General features: G+C 47.0%; 2 protein-coding genes and 2 pseudogenes across 5 annotated transcripts in view; 3 read left to right on the forward strand and 1 right to left on the reverse strand.

The window, feature by feature from the left end:
* The window catches only part of LOC125723040 (cytohesin-1-like), a 458,952-nt pseudogene that overhangs the window by 368,944 nt on the left and 67,247 nt on the right, over positions 1-22,761 (forward strand).
* LOC125723068 (uncharacterized) overlaps positions 1-22,761 on the forward strand; it is a 124,717-nt gene that overhangs the window by 65,955 nt on the left and 36,001 nt on the right. The window lies entirely within an intron of this gene.
* Positions 1-22,761, reverse strand: part of LOC125723043 (cytohesin-2-like) — a 333,559-nt pseudogene that overhangs the window by 21,358 nt on the left and 289,440 nt on the right.
* The window catches only part of LOC125723051 (G-protein coupled receptor family C group 5 member B-like), a 154,705-nt gene that overhangs the window by 112 nt on the left and 131,832 nt on the right, over positions 1-22,761 (forward strand). Inside the window, exons 2-4 of one of the 2 annotated variants that reach the window (XM_048999464.1) lie at positions 260-340; positions 798-1,754; positions 2,054-2,102. In XM_048999464.1, coding sequence (XP_048855421.1) covers positions 800-1,711 — 912 coding nt within the window. In that variant the 5' untranslated portion in view covers positions 260-340; positions 798-799 and the 3' untranslated portion in view covers positions 1,712-1,754; positions 2,054-2,102. Of the gene's footprint in view, positions 1-259; positions 341-797; positions 1,936-2,053; positions 2,103-22,761 lie in introns of those variants that run through there. The other variant, XR_007386712.1, reaches the window with a different exon arrangement.

A 22,761-nucleotide genomic window follows, 5' to 3' on the forward strand; every position in this document is an offset into this window, starting at 1 on the left:
TGGTGTCCACCAAAGTTTCCAGCACTAGCTACAAGAAATGGGATTGAATGCATTTGCTCGTTTTTATTTGTATTTATTTTTTAAAAAGTTTCTTACATTATATCCGTGCTTTTTAAAGGTTATATCTCAATTTTTCAAAAGTAAACACAAAAAGGATTACACTTAATGCCCCCACCCTATTTAGAACGTTAGCGTTCCATTACGTAAAAATGCAGTACTACGTCATGATGCACCGCTTATAAATAATCTGTTTGATAAGGGAGAAGCAAACACAAACGATTCGTGAGTGCATCGTACGTGTTGTAAGAGCAAGTGAAGCTGAAAGACATTGACAGTGAAGGTAAGGCCTCCCCTTCAAAATGTATACTTCACTTAGGTCTTAAACTAAAAAAAACGCTGGGAGATGCTAAACTACCGACCGCAAAACATGCAGACTGGCGGGTGTCAATTGCGCTGGAATGACATTACATGGTTTTAATTTTTCTCTGATATCGGCCGGCCAGATACAGTCATTTCTTTGAGACCCCTGAATTTAAATAATAATTAATTTTTATAACGATGGTGGCCTATATAATGTGCCGATTTGCTTGTGAAGTTGTTCAGCTTGTTGACATGGCATTGATTACTGCTTTTTAAGAAAGTGCATGTAGTCTCACACTGTAGAAGTCCATTGCTCAGTTGTCAGCATGCTCAGCGTGTCGCCTGTGATGTGTCCTGCACAGCAGCAGGCTACATTGCGTTTAATGGACTAATACTTCTTCAACCCATTAAATGATTCCTTTCTCTCTCCCTGCCAGTGATGGCTCCCTCTATCAATCTCTTCACCTTCCTCGTCCTGTCCCTGGTGGGGGGCAGCTCTTCATGGGACGAAGCTTCGCCTTGCGGATCCGGCTCCATCCTGACAAGGCCCTACACGGCCTTGTGTGAGCTGGATGCGGTGTGGGGCTTGGTGGTGGTGGTGGCGGCAGCGGCGGCGGCCCTCGCCTCGCTGATCCTGCTCCTGGTGGTACTGTGTCGCCTGCGGAAGATCACAGAGGCTGAGGAGCGCAGCGGGGTGGCGCCGCTACTCCTGCTGCTCGCTGCCATATTTGGGCTCTGTGGCCTCAGCCTGGGATACATCGCTGAGCAGCAAGAGAGCCTCTGCTTCGCCCGGCGTGTCCTGAGGGGGGTGTTGCTTGCTATCTGCAACACATGCCTCGTGTTTCATGGTCTGCGACTGCGCCGGTTGGGACAAGGTGCTCATAGCCCCAGCACAGGTCAACTGATGGGGCTGGCGGTGGCCTTGGCCGTGTTGGATCCGGAGTGGATCCTTCTAGCCACGATGTCCACATGCCAGCCAGCCTGTGAATACCAGCCGCTGGACTTTGCGCTGGCCACCACTTATGTGCTGGTCCTGCTCCTGGCAGCACTGGTGGGGGCGGCCTGCAGTCTGTGGAGGCAGCAGCCACGGTGGAGGTGCAGGACCATGTGGCTGCTCATCACCTGCCTGGCCTCAGTCCTGCTGTGGGTGGCCTGGATCACCTTCTGCCTGTATGGCAACGCGGCGCTTGGCCTGTCCCCAACATGGGACAACCGGGTACAGGCAGTGGTGCTGCTGGCACAGGCATGGCTGCTCATACTGCTGCACGCTGCTCCTGAGCTCCACGCCACCTTACGGCCCCCGTCCCGCATGAGAGAGGCCAATTTAGAGGAGGGCCTTTCTCACCTGTAGTTTGGAGCAAACCAGGACTTCGTGTTCAGTGACAACAACTCAGGTATGGTACTTTGTTTTCGCTTCTTTGACCTACTCTGTGACTCTGTGTGTACTTGAGAGAGAGCATAGCCCTCGCTCTTTCCTCACATGGAGCCCCTACTGGAAGTCTGTGGAACAGCAGCATATAAACAAGGTCTATGGACCTTTCCCTGTAACTCAGATCTCACTTGAGCAGAGCTTAGGTACCATGGCTGCATGTGCCCCCCCCCCCTAACAATCCCCCCCAAAAAAAAATGTGAAGTATGACTACTGCACTGCTGAAGGATGTTTACATGATCAATATCTGTCTCTCTCCTGCAGGTGTCCTCCCCAGCCCCCAGGAAACATTACATTTTAAATAAATAATATATATATCATCATCTCTGGAAGTGGTGTGTTTTTTTAGGGTTAAAAAGTTGAGAAACATTCAATGGTCATCATCATACCATATATCAGTAGCCCAGGCACTGGTCAGTTCCTTCACTCTACTGTTACAGACTTTCATGAAAACATTTTTTAAATGTGGGTGTTTTACCTGTATGATATGCTTGCCTTTTGTACTGGACATAAAATAGAATTTAATTTTTACATTATATTACTCATACAACAGGCAGCATGGTCCTGCAGTGGTTAGCACTGTTGCCTCACACCTCTGGGACCCAGGTTCGAGTCTCCGCCTAGGTCACATGTGTGTGGAGTTTGCATGTTCTCCCCATGTCGTCGTGGGGTTTCCTCCGGGTACTCCGGTTTCCCCCCACAGCCCAAAAACATGCTGAGGCTAATTGGAGTTGGTAAATTGCCCATAGGTGTGCATGTGTGAGTGAATGGAGTGTGAGTGTGCCCTGCGATGGGCTGGACCCCCATCCTGGGTTGTTCCTTGCCTCGTGCCCATTGCTTCCGGGATAGGCTCCGGACCCCCCGCGACCCAGTAGGATAAGCGGTTTGGAAAATGGATGGATGGATTACTCATACAAACACACACATCTGTAGGTTCTCAACTCTAGGTTTATATCAAACACATTAAAGCCAAACAAATGCAAAAAGTCCATGTATCGTTTGTCCTTGGGTTTTCCAGTCCAAAACGAAATCAGGAAAACTAAACAACAGCAGCGTTTTTTGGTTTTTCTGTTAGAAGGGGAAAAAGCGAAAAGCAGAAAACAAAAAATCAGGCTTCATATTTTATCCTAAAATGTAGAAAATATTACAAAAATACACCATTCTAAGGGTGGGTGTTTCCAAGCTTATGACTGGGACTGTTAATGTTGTAAAATTAAGATAAAGTTCACATTAGGCTGTATCTTACATCTCTGGTATCTGTTAGATCTGAATTTACTCATAGAAAAGAAACAAAAAAAGGTGATTTTACGGTTTTCCCATTTGGTTTTAAAACAGAAAAACAACAAATTTATTTTTGTATGACGCGTTATCCCAACAATACATTGTCTCAAAGTGCTTTACAGCATCCCCACCCAAAGCCCCCAGTGAGTAAGACATAGGTGACAGTGGCAAGGAAAAACTCTCTAGAAGGAAGAAACCTTGGGAGGGACCAGACTCAAAGGGGGAGCCCAACCTCCAGGGGCCGGCAGGAAGAGTCGAATAGAAGAGATAGCTAAGTTCCAAGTCACATTGTCCAAACCATAGGATTTGAGGCACAACCGGGGAGCAGGGAGGTGATGACAAGCCCGTGCCGACTCTCCTTCCAATCGCCAGGCAACCAGAAGTAATTAGGCAGCGGGTCATACATGGAAGATGGCACAGGCAGAACGCGAGCTGGATGCAAGGACGTCATGGGTACATGTCACATGTAGCAGGGTGTGCTGAAAATCTTGATAGATTGAGGTCTCCAGGCAGCACACCCCAGGAGGAGTTGGGGAAATAAAATGTGCAATTAGTCAAAGTATAGGGGAGACTATAGGCAGTGCTAACAGTTAGGTGAGTGCAATATGAAGTGCAAAGTACAAGCTCCGGCAGATATGGCAATGGCAGCATAAGTAGGAGGGAGAGGCAAGTGGGAATGCAGGCATGGGGAGTCCCTGAATGTCAGCACTCCAGCTCCACAAGGGGGTGTGAAGCTAAAGTGACAGACTGACAGTTCAGTTTATCTAAAGCCAATGGCATCGAACGCCACCCAGCTCTACACCTCACACTGTAGGTCTGACTGGTGGGATCATTTCTTTCCTTTGTGGTTTTTCCGTTTAGAAACCTAGAATTAGCTTTAACATATCGGAGGCGGGGGGCGGCATGGTGGTGCAGTGGTTAGCACTGTTGCCTCGCACCTCTGGGACCCAGGTTCGAGTCTCCGTCTGAGTCACATGTGTGCGGAGTTTGCATGTTCTCCCCGTGTCGTCGTGGGGTTTCCGCCGGGTGCTCCGGTTTCCCCCCACAGTCCGAAAACATGCTGAGGCTAATTGGAGTTGCTGAATTGCCCGTAGGTGTGCATGTGTGAGTGAATGGTGTGTGAGTGTGCCCTGCGATGGGCTGGCCCCCCATCCTGGGTTGTTCCCTGCCTCGTGCCCATTGATTCCAGGATAGGCTCCGGACCCCCCGCGACCCAATAGGATAAGCGGTTTGGAAAATGGATGGATGGATATCGGAGGCGGAGGACAGTGTACAATCTCCTAATTATGAGGGCGCTGATTGTCCTGTTATACGTGTAGAGAGTGTTTTCTCAATCTCCCGGTGGCCCCCCCTGCTCACCCAATATTTATACCGGAAACTTTTAATGGTGTGGGGCGTGAGTGGTCTGACTGGTCGGAACAATTTTATCTGGCGCCTGAGGTAAACAGGTGGGATGAGTCTCTGAAAATTAAGTTTATGTCTTTGCTGTTGTCTGGCCGTGCTAGAGAGATGTATAGTGGGATGCCGAGTGAGGCTAAAAGTAATTATGGGTTGTTAAAAGCGGCTATGGCAAGGTGTTTTGAACCTGGTGATAGTAGTGATTGGAATAGAGCTAGTTTTACCGCCCGTCGCCGCCTGCATAGCGAGACGGCAAGGGAATTTGGTAACGCCTTACGGAGATTAGCCGCTAGGGCTTATCCCACGGCTGATCATCGGATTTGTGATCTGTTGGCAAGAGACCAGTTTATTACGCATTTTGCTACCGGTGATTTTCGGGTTAGCCTGTGTAGTGCCAAGCCTAATACGCTGGAAGATGTCATTGAACTTGCTTCTGAAATGGAGTTGCTGAGAAGTTTGGAGCAGACTTCTTTGCCACCTGACGTTAAAGTGAGGGGAGTGGTGGAGCATAAATTAGAAAGGGATGAACAAATGGAGGTGTTGTTGGGGGTGGTAGAGGAGTTGAGGCAGGAGGTAAAATCGCTTCGTACCACGGTGTCTAAGATGCAAGAGGGGATGAAAAGCTTTCTAAGTAAATATGGGGTGGTGTTGGATTTTGGTAGGAAGGAGTGTCGGGTTATGGGTCAATTATTACCTCTCCTTGTGCCAGCAGATGTGGACAAGCCTCGGGTCGTCATGGTTCCAGAAGATACTGTAATCCCCCCCCCCTCGAAGTGAGGCAATCATTGCTGGTAAGGTGGAGAATACAGGTGGGGCTGCTTTTGAGGGTATGTTGGAGCCTTTGGATTCGGCATCTAGCCAGTGTAATATAATGATGGGGGGATGAGGGTAGGTACCTTGCATACGGGTATTGAGGTGAGTCGGAAAGCAGAGAATGTAGACCTGGGTGAGGATGAGGAGGATTCTGTTGTGCCCTGGACAGTCGATAGGCTTGTAACATATTTTGATTGCACCAGAAGGGGTTTGCCTCATCCGATATGACTGGTATTTATACCGCGTTGCAGAAGAATTTGTCTGTATTTAGTGCCGGAGAGGGAGATTTGGGGAGAACTCGCCTGATGTTGTATAACATTGATACTGGTGAGGCGAAGCCGGTAAAGTTGCCTCCCCGCCGTGTCCCCCTCCATTTGCAGGAGGAAGTATCTGGTCACTTAAAGCAGATGCTGGAGAATAACATCATTCAGCCCTCGAATAGCCCTTGGGCAGCGCCGGTGGTTCTGGTACGGAAGCGAGATGGTGGCCTTCGGTTTTGCGTTGATTATCGCAAATTGAATGATGTTACCCGTAAAGACACGTACCCCTTACCCCGAATTGATGATGCGTTGGGTAGTTTGAGCAAGGCTTGCTGGTTTTCTATATTGGATTTAGCCAGTGGGTACTGGCAAGTCGAGGTGGATCCAAAAGATAAGCATAAGATGGCGTTTATCACTCGTCAGGCCTTTTCCAATTTAATGTGCTGAGTTTTGGCCTGTGTAACAGTCTGAGAACTTTTCAGCGTCTCATGGATTTAGAGTTGGCGAGTCTTCAGTGGACTACTTGTTTGGTGTACTTAGACGATACAATAATATTTGGCCGTACCTTTCAAGAACATCTGGACCATGTGGATGAGGTTATAACGAAATTGCGTCAGGCTAATCTGAAGGTTAAACCGGCGAACTGTAACTTGTTTGCCACAGAAGTGCAGTATTTGGGTCATATAATATCGGCTAGGGGTGTGAAAGCTGATCCGGCTAAAGTGGAAGCTGTGCGCCAGTGGCCGGTGCCTAAAAATCAGACAGAGGGGAGGAGTTTTGTGGGCCTTGCCTCTTATTATAGGAGGTTTATTCGGGGTTTTGCTGAACTTGCTCGTCCTCTGCTCCAGCTGACCGAGAAGGGCAGACGGTTTACATGGACAGAAGCTTGTCAGGCAGCATTTGAACAGCTCAAACTTAGTTTGATGTCTGTACCAGTCCTGTCTTACCCTGACCCAAATAAAACCTTTATATTAGATACGGATGCGAGTGATGCAGGTATTGGGGCAGTATTGTCCCAGGTAGAAGGGGGACGGGAACAGGTGATAGCATATGCTAGTAGGGCTTTGACTAAACAAGAAAGGAAATATGCAACAACCAAGTAGGAGTTAAGTATGGTTACCTTCATAAAACATTTTAAATACTACTTCTTGGGGAAGGAGTTCGTCTTACGGACAGATCATAACTCCTTAAGATGGTTGCATAATTTCCAAGGTTTAGAGGGGCAGTTGGCTAGGTGGGTGGAGCAGCTGGCCAGCTTCCAATATAAGAGAGTGCATCGGCCGGGTCGGGGACACGCTAATGCGGACGCCTTCTCTAGAGTGCCCGCTTTTCTGCCAGTAACCTCAGACTCACCGCCAGCTACCCAGGAAAAAGGGGGAGAGGTGATATGTGCTGTGAGAGAGGTGTGTCAGGAGGCAGTGGCATGTCAGGAGGAGTGTGATGAGCTGGGGCAGGATCAGCAAGGAGATGCTGAGCTGCGGGAGATTTTTGCTTTAAAGGAAGGGAGGGAGGGCAGGTAGTCAGCCTCCAAATGAGTTGTGGAAATATGCATCAGTGTGGGATCAGTTGCAGGGTTCTAGGTTGGTACGATATCCACCTTTGCATTCTGATGCAGCAAACCAAGTCCAGGTTGTTATCGACAAGTCTTTGGTGCCAGAAATTTTGAGGCAGTTGCATGATGCTACCACTAGGGGTCATTTGGGAATACAAAAGTTGCAAGCAAAGGTGAAAGATCGCTTTTATTGGCTGGGATGGTTTGGGGATGTTAAGCACTTGTGTCGGGAGTGTGTGGATTGTGGTTCCCGGAAAGTGGTGGGGAAACAGGGAGGTGCCCCGCTGCAGTCTGTTGTAACCGCTAGGCCATATGAACGGGTAGCATTGGACATTTTAGGGCCATTACCGGTAACTCCAGGGATAAATATGTACATTGTGGTCATTGGGGATTATTTCTCAAAATGGACTGAGGCATTCCCTCTTCCTAATCAGGAAGCTTCCACTGTGGCCAAGGTCTTGGCGGAGCAGTGGGTCTGTCGCTCTATCCATACAGATCAGGGTCGCAATTTTGAATCAAATTTATTTAAAGAGGTGTGTCAATTGTTGAACATTCAAAAGACTAAGACATCAGCTTATCACCCCCAGTCAGATGGGATGATTGAGAGGTTTAACAGGACATTGTTGGCAATGTTGTCTCTCTTTGTGGAGGAAAATCAGTCCAATTGGGATGTTTTGTTGCCTTGTGTGATGATGGCTTACAGGAGTAGTATTCACTCTAGTACTGGGGTTACACCGTACAAGGTTGTTTTTGGGCAAGAGATAGTGTTGCCAGTGGATGTTATGTTGAATCGCAACGAGGGGGAAAGATTTTCCTTTGTAACGGAATATGTGGCCAGACTAGGGGACATATTGTCCACAGTGGTGGGAGCAGTGAAATGTCATCAGGCAAGAGCTTCGGGTAAGCAGAAGCAAGCGTATGACTTTAGAGCGCAAGTCAAGTACTATTCAGAGGGGAACTGGTATGGGTTTGGAGGAAGGCTAGAAGACGGGGGTTATGTCCAAAGTTACAGAGGAGGTTTAAGGGTCCATATAAGGTGGTGGAAAGGATAACGGAGGTATTGTATCGAGTGGTACTAGTGGAAGAGGGAAGTGAGGTGGTGGTGCATTTTAATCGACTTAAACCATTTCTCTCTACTGTAACAGAGGCTGCCAATCAGGAGGGCAGACACCAAGTGATGACTGTTGGTACCCTGCCTGAGCTAAAAGATTCCCCCCCGGTGGTGGCTATCCGCAACCACGGCCTTAAGTAGAAAAGGGTGGCGAGATGGAGGGGGGGGTGCCAGGGCTAGAAGTGTGGGCAATGGCAGCGAATCGGCCAGAAGAGGCAAGTGCAATTGGACCAGACCAGCCTACCTGAACCTGGCGGAGCCGAGCCCGTAAGGTCCCTCCAGAGCCACACAGCGATGGGCCTGCTGCTAGCGATGTGCCAAGGAACAAGAATGGAGGGAAGGGGCTCCAGTTCAGAAGACTCGTCTGGGACGTCAGAGGAGGCCACCAACATGGTCCAAGGACTATGAAATGTTGTGACTCAAGGACGAGTCTGCTCTAAGGGTGGGGGAGTGTAATTTTGATGTGTGGGGGGTGACGGATGGGCGTGGAAGGTAATAGTTAATTAAGTGGCCACACCTGGGTTGTGAGGGATCTGGGGTTAAGAGAGGGAGTAGGAGGCGCGTTGGGGAGATTTGGTCTGGTAGGCACCGTACGGGTGGGGTCCGGGAGGGAGGTGCCGCTCGTATGCCGTTTAGGGCTACTGGCTGTGAAGCCAGAGAGTGGGCTGTAGGGACAGTTCCCGGTGCGGTAGGGCGAGGACAGTCAGGACAGTAGGGGTAGGTGGCTATGACCACTGCTTAGACGGGGTGGTTGATAGACGGGAGTAGCGGCACCCTCATAGGGACGGATTGGCGGTGGGGGGGTGGGATTCCCTTTCCGTGGGACGTTCTAGGTGACGGACCGGTGTGATTATTCCTTCCCCGAGGGAGGGTCCTGATCCTCGGGGGGAGGGGGTGTTCTGTTTTAACTATGTCTTTATTGTGTGAGTGTTCTGTGTGTTTTAAATGCGCAGTGTAACCGCTTAGGGTCGGGACAGGACTATATACAGTAGGCGGTTCTGGTCCTGTAACGCTTGCCTGTGCCCGAAGTGTGGGGATTACTGTGCATTGCAGTGCTATTGGTGTGCCGTGCCCTAATGGGGATGTTGTGTGGTGCGGGATTTACTGTGTGGTAGCGTGGGTTAACACACGCTTAAAAAGGGGTGGTGTGCTACGGGGAGAAAGCGGGACCGAACTCTTTGTGAATCCAGATCCGACCCAACGGGTCGCTGCATGAATTGTACTGAATAAAATTATCTTTGTAATTGTAGCTGCAGTCTGGTGGTGATCTGATCTCCGTTTACAGCCTCTGACGCTACTGTAGATTGGGTTCGTTACAATATCAATTCGATGACTCGCATATTCCCTATAATATAGGGTCTATATTTTCTAATTTTAAGTTTTTTTAATGTTTATAACCTTAGATCTATGCAAACCATTTCGTATATATCCAACAACACAGTACAATTATGGTGGTCATCTGGTTTATGACAGTAAAACAATGTACATTTTATGTACACTGAATGTAAAATTAAAGTTAATGAAAGCAAAATTATTGAAAACAGCTGTTGTGCCTTCGATTTACTAAAACACATGTTGGTACAATAAAACCATTAAAATTTTACAGATAAAGCATATGACAATCCATCCTTCCATTTTCCAAACCGCTTATCCTATTGGGTCACGGGGGGTCTGGAGCCTATCCCAGAAGCAATGGGCACGAGGCAGGGAACAACCCAGGATGGGGGCCAGCCCATCACAGGGCACACTCACACACCATTCACTCACACATGCACACCTACGGGCAATTTAGCAACTCCAATCAGCCTCAGCATGTTTTTGGACTGTGGGGGGGAAACCGGAGTACCCGGAGGAAACCCCACGACGACATGGGGAGAACATGCAAACTCCACACACATGTGACCCAGGCAGAGACTCGAACCCGGGTCTCAGAGGTGCGAGGCAACAGTGCTAACCACTGCACCACCATGCTGCACCTGCATATGACCATAAGTTTAATTTCTGTAAAAATACAGAAAAGAAATTGACCAGTTTCACTGAAGGGGTTTCTTTTATTTTACAAACTGTGAGTAAAAATATGTTTATGCAATGTAGTTTTGATAAACCTTTACTGTCATTTAACATAAGAGGAAAAAAATAATTATACTGTAGTCAAAATGGCTGATATAAAATGGTTTAAAACTGTGAAAAAAAATTGCCTTTTTTTACAGTGTATACTTCCAGTCAGAAGGTACCACACCGGCAGATACGGATTTCTGAAATAGCAAAGTTAAAGGTCGACGAATAATATCCCTCATCTCTTTTAAAACTATAGGTAAGATGCTGTTTTGATATCCTGTCTAGGGTTGGAATGTAACAGAATTCACGGGAAAGGGGAATGGGACAAAGGGACAAACAGGGTGAGGGCAACAAGGGAACACCAGTGGACAAAGGGATATGTTTTGTATTTTCATTTTTTTTCATGTTTAATACTGACACTGAACAAATAACCCGGTGCAAAAAACTTTGGGAGTGACCACAGCCAAAATAACAAACAAAATCCCCAACTATCAAGTGCGACCCACAGCTAATCTCACCTAAGTGCAAAAGAAAAGGAAACCAAAAGACAAACACTCCACCTCACTCCCTAACCAAATAAACAGAGTCCAACACACACTTGCAAAACAGCAGTCACTCCCTATGCAGCAATACAATCACACATACATAACTTACACACAAGTCAAAGCAACAAGGGGGCTAGTGAAGACGTAAACCAAAGAAAACCAAGCGGGGAGACAGCAAGCCAAACTGAGGTCGCGGGGGGGACCGGAGGCTGTCCTTGGAACAACAGGCGTAGGCAGGAACCAACCCTGGGCAGGAGTCAACACTCTGCAGGGCGCAAACACTCACAACTCAGATTTGCCAATTAACCTACCCTGCGCACTTTTGGACTGTGGGAGGAAACCGGAGCCCCTGCTGGAAGTCTTTCCCCATTCACCAGATTATATTGCCAGAAGACTGAAAATTAGATATCAAATACTAGAGTGACATAAAAACAAAAAACAAGTTTGCTTGTAATGAGACGCACAACAGAAGATTCTCTCTTTTTATATTTTTAGAAAACATTTTAACATTTATCCAACCGGTCAAATGGTTTAATACTTCATACAGCAGCATTTCTAAACTCATCCCTCAGCCCACCAGACAGCTCCACGTTTTTGCTCTGTACCAGATCCCTGCATGCATGAACCAAACAGTCACCTTTTACTGCTGTGCTGAGAGCTTGGACAGAGCAAAACTGTGGATCTTTGCAGTGGGGTCCAAGGACTGGGTTGAGAAACCCTGGCATAGAGGAGACTGCAGTGAAAGCCAAGAAAAAAAGAGATTAGAGAGGAAGGTAAAATGCTTCCTTCCATTAGCATGGCAAATAAGCTGCAAGTACAGACCCTGTGCTTCCATTACAAACAAAAAGCCTGTATGACCCTCCTAAACACACAAGTCAGATTAACTTAACCAGGGAAAATAAGCATAAAACTTGGCAAAGACTAGACTATGAAAAGGGAAGGTGAACATCATACTTACAAGAACGTCTGCTAAAGCAAATGGACAAACCCCTTTTAACGGAATCAAGATACTTTAAAAAATTAATAATTCAAAAATAAATCAATAAAAATTAAGAAAAACACAATCATGCTTTGAACTAATACTGCAGTCAGTCCTAAATGTTCCCATGACATTCTTTTCGTCACAACGCACACTCGGTACATACTGGTTAAAAACCATTTATAATCCTTCATGTACCAGTCTATGATGGAGCACCCCAACCTGGGCCACCCATCCAACATGGCAGATTTCTGCCCCCTGGCCCCAGAGACTAGCAGACCAACCTCTGGAAACAGGGAACCAGGGGGACATGGGCCGCTGACTGGATGGGCGGCTCCAGAATGAGGTGAAGCAGAAGGTAGATCTCCACAGTAGAGGACCGAGGAATGTAGACCAAAACCAGGGAACCTGAAGTGGCAAGAACACAAACTAGGACAGACATATAAAACCCAAGCAAAGGCATCAGTGGCACAGCCCACCAGCTTGTGAAAGATGGCTACCTGGCATCATGAATCCCTTAATCAAAAACCTTTGTGATGGCAACTTTGCCACCCAGGACTGATCCCTTCTAAAGACCTCAAGTTTCAATGCAAGGTTTCCGAAATGTTTTGAAACATTAGTCCATGTGACTGCTGTGGTGTTGTTCCAGGCAGGGAAAACAACTTAGGAGAAAATTTCCGTGCATGTTGGGTGTTTGTGGTACTGTTGGGCTGAGGGGGTAATTGAGTGACTATTAACCTTTGAAATCCAATTATATTATTTAAACAGGTTAGTAGTTAGACAGTGTGATTTAGATGAGGATAAGGATGTTTTATTGTCATTACAAAACGTGTTCTACATGAAGGGAACAAAATGAGGCACTCAGATCCGGTGTATTAGCAATAATAAAATAAAAATAAAATCGAAAGAACAATACAATGAATAATATGGTAAAAAATTAAAGTAAAATAGAATAAAGACATTAAGATAAATTCCATTAGACCCTCTGGGCCAGGCGCTCTGCCACTCTGCATTGTTTTCTTTGCATGTACAACTTTGTACTCCATAATTTTAATATTTAATTACGAAGCCTGAAGAGCAATATGAACTATATCTTGCTTTAAGTAAATTGTCTCATCCTTTATTTGACTAAAGTATATTTAACTTCTACAGAACTTTGCAGGCTCATCTAGGATGGAGAATTTCTGCTGCTGAGCGCCTTAGAAGAGATTCTCAGAGGGAGATACGAGTCCTAGGTGCCTGCTGGGTACATATTCAAGACAGAGTTAGGACCGACTTCAATAATTCTGCACTGTCTCCCAGATTAGAGGAAAAAATTGTATTTTACTGAAAATTTCATTTATGGAATTTTACCTTAGACTTGGTCAACAGCCATGTGGATAAATTTCAGAACTACAGACGGTCTGTGGGTTGGGGGGACAGGCAGGTTGGCAGGTGGGGGCACACTGAATGCTCCTAGGGGTGTGGTGGGTGTGCTTATATGATTTACAGGAGCCGAGGCTAACAAAGGCACTAAACTGCACAAACAGCCTCCTGTATGAAGTTTTACATGAAAAGGGGCCATGGGCTTGTTGGCGCTATGTTTCTTAGCACTCTGACTAATACAGCCAACTGGACCCGTCTACCTCTTCAAAAACATCCATGCAAAGTTTCCTGCCTGTTTCTAACAGCTTTCACTGTTTTTCTTTTTTGCTCCAGTATCTTGACCTTTACAATCTGGAGGATTGCTACCCTCCAACTAGCTGTTTTGGGTCAAAATGGCCCCATCTGCGTTAATTTGCATCATTAATTACAGCATAAATCGATACATTCCAGATGAATTTTTAAGGTAATTTCAACAAAAGCCTGTAAAATTGTTAGTTCTGTTAGGCAGAACTGAAAATATGATGTTAAATGTATCACAGTGCAATTGTATTAAAAATAAATCAATGACTTTGCATGACTATTTTTGCACGACAGATTTAAATTTCATGTTTAAAGTTCAATTTTATGTTATATAAACAAAATAATTTTTAATACAGTGCATTTTTTTATTAATTCAACAGCACCCATGTTCAATCCACTTAAGTTTGGAAGGTGTATTGGAAGGTAACGCAGATCTTTCTTAAGTGGGCATCTAGAGATATCGTCCCCCCTCCAAGCACCCCTTTTCTCCACTAGTCCTGTACGGAGCTCGACAGGAGGAATGGAGAGGTAGAGAAAGGGGTTAGTCTCACACATAATGTAATACAAAATAAAGAGTAAATACAAGTGCCATGAAGCAGAATTGAGCTCCAGCAGGCCTCGACTTACAGTAAAGGAATTGTAAGGCAGACATGCTAACAAAACAGCTTTACATTCCCAATTCCAAACCATTAATGGGCAACCTTAGAGTGACAACGGCTAAAAAAAACCTTAGCTATAAGCAGGAATGAAACGTTGTGAAAAGCCAAGACTCCACATGAACATGTTCTCCCCTTGCAGAGTCAGATCACGCATTTGAAGTGTTCCCAAGTGTTTGTGTGTTTTAGGTTCCTGTTAGTGAGGGGTCCTTTGCCGTTCTGTCTGACATCCAACAGAAAGTGCACTGTGTCTCTGCAACTTAAGCTGAGTCAGTGTAAGTGTGTGGCTCAGTAGCTCAAGTATTTGGGCTTGTAATCCAAAGTTTGCTGGTTTAAATCCAGCTTCAGATGGATAACTGTATGTTTATGGGCCATTGAGTTATGAAAAATAATCAATGTAGTGAATCACTATATTCTCAAATTACTTGTACTTTTATGAACAACACCATTTATTAAACAAACAAATCTACATTGGCAGAATGAAAAATTAAAAATGAGAATAAACTATCATTTAAGAAACTGTGGAAAACTGAATTTACAATATTTGTAAATTGAAGGAAGAGTCCATTAACTTAAAACCGTTTTTTGATGGATTCTTTTTTTTTTACAGTGTATGACGCGCTTGAATTCACTGAGCTCAAGTGTATGTGAAAATTAATATATTTACATCTAGTATGTTTCATGGCTTCACTGTATTTCCCTGTGCAATGATCAGTTTCATCTAACTGGTGATGTTAAAGGCAGAGCTGAAATTTAGTTTAGTCATGACCTCAAAATTTAAATTGAGTAGGTATTCTGTACAACCAGACGGAACTGCTGGTTGGGCTGGTCATCACCTGCTTTTTCTAAGTGAGGTCAAAATGTAAAGTTTCAAATTGCACAATATATATTAATCTGTTTTTAATGTTTTTACAAAATATTTTTTATGTGTTTGCATCTTATATTTTGTATAATGGGCTTGTACATTTGATTCTTTCTTCATTTCGGTGTAATGAAGTGTAACTAGTGAAAAAGAGAGAAACGTTTGGGAAGCATTATTGAGCTGATTGTCCAGAGTCACTTGGGTGACAATTAAGGTCAATATAAATCACCCATTATCCACTGTAATCCTTTGTATTCCCCCCGCACACTCTGTTAACAAAATAAGAGGGTTGAAGTCAAATCAGGTTAAAAATGTAAATTTGATCCTCCACCTGTCATACCCGGCTCGTCCGCTCCTCGTGTGTGCCACGCCCCCTGATTACCCACGTGTATTTCCCTGATCGTCTCCTGCTTTGTCTAGTTACTTTGATTAGTCCTGTGTATTTAAGTCCTGGTCTCCCCGGTTTCCCTTGTCCGTCATTGATGTTTCCTGCTGTCTGTTGCCGTCCAGTGTTCCCTGACCCGCTTATCCTTATTAAAACCCCGTTTTCCCGTATCCCGTTTGCCTGCCTGCTCCTTACCCGCACGATCACCGCTTATCTCCGGCGTGATCGTGACAGAATGACGGACCACAAAAAGAAGCGAAGGAAGAGGAGAGCGCAGCCGGAGGAGCTAACCATTCGCCTGGGGGCTTGCTCTCTCGCCAAGCTGGGACTCCTGACTGAGTGCGAGGAGGAGGAACCCCTCCAACTCCAGGATCCGGAGCCGGCCGTTAGAGAGCTACCGTCAACCCCGGAGCGAGGTTCCTTCCGGTCAGAGCGGCTGGCCAATGGGGGGGCCAGAGCGGTGCGGGAAGCCATCCCGCGAGTCCCCAACTTTCTTAAAGGGGCCACGTCCATTCCACCCGCGGTCCTCGCTGACCGATACTTCACCCTCCAGGGGCTTTATTGGAGGGTGATGGGAGAACCGGCCCCACAGGCCCCCCTGGAGGGGGAAAGACTCGCCACACAGCTGGGGCAGGACTTGGCCTCCTTCACTCCAGAATCCCCTTACTCAGATCTGGAGAGAATTGCTGAGGACCTCCGGAGGCTAATCAAACTCCGGAGAGCCTCGGCTGTGACTTCCGAGTCGCCGCCATTGCCGGCGGACCCCGCTCCCGTGCAGCCACCGCCTGCGCAGCCGCCTTCGCTGCCCCCTTCGCCTGCTGCAGCTCCAGGGCAGGCGCCCCCACTGCAGCCACCTGCAGCTCCAGGGCAGGCGCCCCCACTGCAGCCACCTGCAGCTCCAGGGCAGGCGCCCCCACTGCAGCCACCTGCTGTTCCTGCAGAGGCGCCCCCACTGCAGCCGCCTGCTGCAGCTCCCGGGCAGGCGCCCCCACTGCAGCCGCCTGCTGCAGCTCCCGGGCAGGCGCCCCCACTGCAGCCGCCTGCTGCAGCTCCCGGGCAGGCGCCCCCACTGCAGCCGCCTGCTGCAGCTCCCGGGCAGGCGCCCCCACTGCAGCCGCCTGCTGCAGCTCCCGGGCAGGCGCCCCCACTGCAGCCAGCTCCAGTTCCTGACCGCGCTCCAGTTCCTGACCGCGCTCCAGTTCCTGACCGCGCTCCAGTTCCTGCAGAGGCGCCCCCTCTGCAGCCGCCTGCTGCAGCTCCCGGGCCGGCGCCCCCTCTGCAGCCGCCTGCTGCAGCTCCCGGGCAGGCGCCCCCTCTGCAGCCGCCTGCTGCAGCTCCCGGGCAGGCGCCCCCTCTGCAGCCGCCTGCTGCAGCTCCCGGGCAGGCGCCCCCTCTGCAGCCGCCTGCTGCAGCTCCCGGGCAGGCGCCCCCTCTGCAGTCGCCTGCTGCAGCTCCCGGGCAGGCGCCCCCTGACCGCGCTGCAGCAGCTCCTGAGGCGCCCCCTCCGCCTGCTGACCCTGTTCCGGTCCCTGTCCCTGGCCCCGCTCCTGTCCCTGGCCCCGCTCCTGTCCCTGGCCCCGCTCCTGTCCCTGGCTCCGCTCCTGTCCCTGGCCCCGCTCCTGTCCCTGGCCCCGCTCCTGTGACTCCTCTGCCCTTGCCTCGGCGTCCTCGGCCCCGACCGAGGGGCGTGATGTCCGTGTCCCGTAAGGGGCGGGGACACAGACGCAGGGCTGGGGTCCCGCCCGCCCTGCCCCCTGGCTCGCCCTGCCTCGCCTGCGCTGGGGCTCGGTTGGCGCCTGCGGGTCCTGGCCCTCCGGGTCGGCTGTCGCCTGCGGGTCCCTCTCCGATGCCTCGTCGCCCCGCCTCGCTCCCCTCTCCAGAGCCTGGTCGGTCGCCTGCGGGCTCCCCGACGGCGGCTCCTCGGTTGCCTGCGGGGCCCCTACCTCCGACCCTCCGCCGGACGTCGCCGCCTGCTGCGGCTCCCCCCTCCTCCGGGCCTTCGCCGTGGGCCCCTCCTGCTCCCTCGTCCCCTTCCCCGGTGCTCCCTCCTGCTCCCTCCCTGGCCCCTCCGCGGGTCCCTCGCCCTGCCTCCTCGGCCCCTCCGAGGTCCCCTCCGGCTCCGGCCTCCCGGCCGCCTGCGGCCCCTCCGGCTGCCTCCCGTCGCCCGCTGGGGCTCCCTCGGGCTCCCCTTCCTTCCTCCTCGTCTCCCTTCGCCCCTGCCTTTGTCCCGCCTGTCTCTGCCCCTTCGTTTTTTGCTCCCCCTTGCTTTGTTCCTCCCGTCTCTGCTCCTCGTCCTTCTGGGTTCCCTCTGTTCACTCCTGGCCCTTTTGTTCCGCCTGTTCCCTCCGTGTCCCCGTTTCTTGTCTGTCTGTCTGCCTTTCCTGTCCTGTGTCATGTCTTGTCCTGGCTTCTGCCTCTGTGTCAGTTTTGCCTGTCTGTCTTGTTCCCTGTCCCTCGTTGATTTCTGGTTTTGTTTTTCAGGTCCTGTTTTGCCTCGTCCCGTCCGTCGCCCCCTTCCTTGGCGCGCCCGGAGACGCGCGCCTTTGGGGGGGGGGTTCTGTCATACCCGGCTCGTCCGCTCCTCGTGTGTGCCACGCCCCCTGATTACCCACGTGTATTTTCCTGATCGTCTCCTGCTTTGTCTAGTTACTTTGATTAGTCCTGTGTATTTAAGTCCTGGTCTCCCCGGTTTCCCTTGTCCGTCATTGATGTTTCCTGCTGTCTGTTGCCGTCCAGTGTTCCCTGACCCGCTTATCCTTATTAAAACCCCGTTTTCCCGTATCCCGTTTGCCTGCCTGCTCCTTACCCGCACGATCACCGCTTATCTCCGGCGTGATCGTGACACCACCTATCGCGGAAGATGCGTTCCAGACCCATCAGCGATAGGTGAAAATCCACGATACAGATAAATACGATAAAGACCATATAAATTATTTTTTAAGTTTAAGCCTTAAAATACCCCTCCCACATGCTTTAAACACATGTAAACTCATTAAAACAACACATATATCTGTTTGTCGGGCTAAGGATATGAGTAACATAATAATAATAATAATAATAATAAAAATAAAATAATAATATGTAATACACACACACACAACTTTCTCTCTATATATGTAATGGAATATATAAAAATAAAAACATATATGGCTCTTACACATTCTTTTCATCCTTCTTCATGTAGCATACTGTTGATTCATTCAAGCCATAATGGCGAACGCCGTCCGCATAACACTTTCCTTCCCGAAGCACATCCAGAAGTTTTACCTTCTCCTGAATGGTCAACGTCTTCCATCGTAGGGCTTAGAACAAAACGAAAACAATCGGACCACAAACAATGTACGGGATACGCAGAGAATTGTGAGGCGTCGGAGAAAAATCCGCGATATAGTGGGGGAATCGCTGTAATGTGAAATCTGCCAATCCTGGTTTTCAGCACCATGGACAGAAACCTGTCATTTATAGGGACCTAATATGCCCATTTTCACTGTTCATAATTGGATTTTAATGGTCTGCTAGAATAGATTCACCTTTTTAATAGATGATATCCTAGAATCCAATATATTATTGCAGGGCTGTTTTCATTTGATATTAACCAAACGTGATATATTTATTTTTACTTTTGATATCTCATCCTTTTCCCCTTATCTGATAAGAGCCGCTGTCCGCTGAGACAAGCTGGTGTGTTTTTACTGCTCATTGAAAAGTGGGTGGTGCAGACTTTGCGTATTACATCACACTCTGAGACAGTCACTGATTGGTGGGCTCTGAGGGGGCGGTGTGACCTGAAAATCATCTATCAATCAACCCAGGATGGGGGGACAGGCAAGTGTAAGGCAACAGTGCTAACCACTGCACCGCTCCTGAAAATCATGAACCATTTTAAATGTTAAAGTATTTTTGAAATCTTTATTAAATTTTAATATTTATTAAATCAAAACATTGAGCAGTATACATGATATAGCGACTCATTAATGAATAAGCAATATAATAAGATTCAATTTTGCTTTCACTACTTAAAGCGCCAGAACAACGCATTTGAAAAAATCAACAGTTATATCTCTTACCAGAAATCAGGAACAGGTTAAGAAAATCCACAGACTTTGTCGCGAGCAGTTTAATATACGATCTATTTCCTTCTACCCAACTCCACACATCAATAATATCACTGCGCAGCAGATATCGCCAGGGAGCTCGTGCTTGTGTCTAATGCGCAGAGATAGGAGTAGTGTACTTCGATAGAAGCCCGACATTTCTACGGCTGATATTTCCAAACCTGAACAACTCCCAGCAGAACTTTGATGAATAGATAACATTAAGACCCCTCTAAAATATCTTTTTATAGTTTTGGGGTGAACCTCCCATTTAAACGAAGTACATCGTGGTGCTCATGAATTTGAAAGCCTAGATGCCTCATCTCGCTTTTCCACAACGTGTCAGCAGCGCCACCATCTTGGAGCGGTAATTAGGCATAAACAAGCAACATGTCAGGGTGTAGATGGAAAGATCTTTTGGCCATAACTTCTTTACTAATTAACGCATTTATATCTTACAACTATGTAGAATAAATAAACAAGCCCACCACTCCTGCCCCCCCCCAATTTATGTAGTACTGCTCATAGTATTCTCAACGAAAAACTAATCATGCTAGTATCCCGTCAGTGTCACAGACTAGTAAACATTTTATGTATTTTATTTGACCGTACCGCAGATTTTTTTTACCTGTGAAATGTGACTCCCTGTTTTCTAGTTTTAACTTTCCTCATGTTGTTGCAGTTTCGAAAATAGTCGGTTCACTAAGTCATATCTATGAATCCTCTATTTCACAATTACCGCGCCAATATGGCGTATCACCCAACGAGGCATCCAGGCTTTCAAATCTATGGTGGTGCTGCCTACGCTACTACCCGTCACATGACACAGGAGCTACCGAATACCCGCCAATCGGGAGCCGGCTAGATAAACCACGCCCACCCGTCACATACAAAAGAGTGAGGCGAAACAAGCGAATCAGTTTAAAAATGTCACCATTAACGCGGTATTTAGTAGTCCGGAGATATTTTACTTTAAGCAAGGCACAAAATAAAGTTGTAGTATTTGTAATAAAATTTGAAGATTAGCCATCCCCGAGGAGCTGACAGGAAAGTCAGGTACAGATATAGTCCTCATTAACCAGCTAGTCGGTTACTAAACGTCGCCAAATAAGGTTGCCTTTTTCTGTGATTTTTTTTCCAGTTAAATTGACATTAAACAAAGTAATCTGAGACCTGAGTAATAACATTGGCAACGATGGTCATTTTTTACAATCATGGATATTTTAACATTGAGGACGTGTGTCTCATATCATTTTCACATAGAGGGAGTTTAATTGTTTTTATCTATGTCTGTGTGTCAATATATATCTATTTAGTTATGTCACTCAAATGTATGATTAGCATCGACATTTCGGTAGACTACTATGTTGTAATAAAACTGTATGGTCCTCTGGGAGTTGGGCAGTAGAAAGGAAATGTAAAGTATCAATAAGAAATACTATTAATGAAGTAGCCGCCCTATCCTTTTACATTGTATGGAGTGTGTATACAAGACACAAATAATACAGTTGTACTGTTATGTATATAATTTAAAAGGTATACTTGCCAGCAAAAGATTGAGTTAAATGAAAAGTATTAAGACCCCTTGTCATTCATAGTATTATATACTTCTTAATTTTACAAAGACTTTTTTCCTGTCATATTTTTAAGTTTTTGAAGTTGATAATCTGGAAAACTGCTGCCTGGGATCAACTATCCATTCTTGACTCTTGGAATAGGAATAGAAGTCGAATCAAACAGTCTTACAGCACCCTCTTGTGACATACAGTAATATGGAAAACAGAACAATTACTAACTGAACGCAACATCCACCCTTTACTTATGTATTCTTCTTCCTGCAGCAGCACTGTATTCTATAAAAGACACGCCTTACCTGTAACATTTCTTCCTTTAAGGTCACTACACCCCAGACAAAACAATAATGTAAGTTCAACAAAAAACATTGTGCTTGTGCCTTCCTGTAAGTGCACAACCTTTTCACTATGAACTGCCTGTTTTGCTTCCAACAAAAATCAATTACAATTAGACATGTTCCATTCACTGAGGACCACAGTAAGAGGATCTATGAACAACTGTTATATATTTTACACTGAATCTCTCTTTTCCTTTAAGGTATCTCTTTCTAACCAGAAAATCACGCTCAGAACATGCATTTCATTTCTTTGTTTAATTCTGTGAAGTTCCATAGTCCTTGAGCCGATGATGGTTTGTGTGCCCTGGCTGCACAGCTTCCAGTTCCTTAGGCCATTCCAAGCTCAACTGTTCTTTCAGGACCAGTCTTTGGCAGGACTGGAAATTTGGGAAGTCCACTGGGTACTGAGGCCAAATGGGCAGCATGCCATGCTTTCCCGTCAGCCAGGATGGGTCTCGATGGGTGCAGAGAATTTCTGATGCCCTTTTTGCACATGCGCTGGTTTCCACAGCCGCACTCTGTGCCCTTCTCTGAATGAGGGAGTGCGAGCTCCCTGTCTTGCATCACAGTACTGTTTCATGCAAGGTTGGCAAAGAGACACCCAGCAATGCACTTTACTATCATGTCACTTAATTATCACTTATGCCCCTTCAGTATCAGGCCAATTACAAACACTACACAAGCAGAGTATTCTGTGGGGAAAAATTTATGTCCTCAACTGCTGAGAGCAGCGTGCTGGTGATGCTCTGTGCTCATTACATCTGTGAGTTCATTACTCTCTGTAGTGCTTTTCAATGCTGCATTGAGCAGCTGCCAGGATGTTATGCTGCCTCTGAGGATAACTTTGTTTAGAAGTAGAATAATTCAGAATAATTCAGAAGATGGATACAGATTTTCTCTTATTAAACAAGACACTGGCTCACTCATAATTGTCCAATAAAAGGTAAGGAGCATTCCTATTGAACAATCATGACTTCTAGTTTAAGTTAACTCCGCTAACTGAGAAATCCTGCTTAGTGGAACACCTCCCTGGTCAGAAGAGAACAACTACAACAACCAAGAGTCACTACCTTGCTTCTGGTTATTGTGCATTAGCTCACAGCTCAGACTGGGAGTCATTTCATAATGAATTGACTCCTCAAGACCAAGCCTTGCAGTGGACTGCAAAGCATCCAGGGACACTGCGCAGCACGTTAAAGGACAGCTCTTATGGAGTGACCACTAAACGTGAAAGTGGAAAAATAAATAATTTAAAAAATTTTAAATGAATAGTTAAGGAAGATGTAGCATTTGATTATGTCCATGCATTTTATAATCTATTCAGTACAGGATCATAGGGGAGTCACAATAGGACATACTGTAAGGAAGGGGAATATTCTGCCAAGAAGGTCAGTGCATCAT

Source organism: Brienomyrus brachyistius, unplaced genomic scaffold (genome assembly GCF_023856365.1).
Source record: "Brienomyrus brachyistius isolate T26 unplaced genomic scaffold, BBRACH_0.4 scaffold45, whole genome shotgun sequence".
NCBI classification, from domain to species: Eukaryota; Metazoa; Chordata; class Actinopteri; order Osteoglossiformes; family Mormyridae; genus Brienomyrus; species Brienomyrus brachyistius.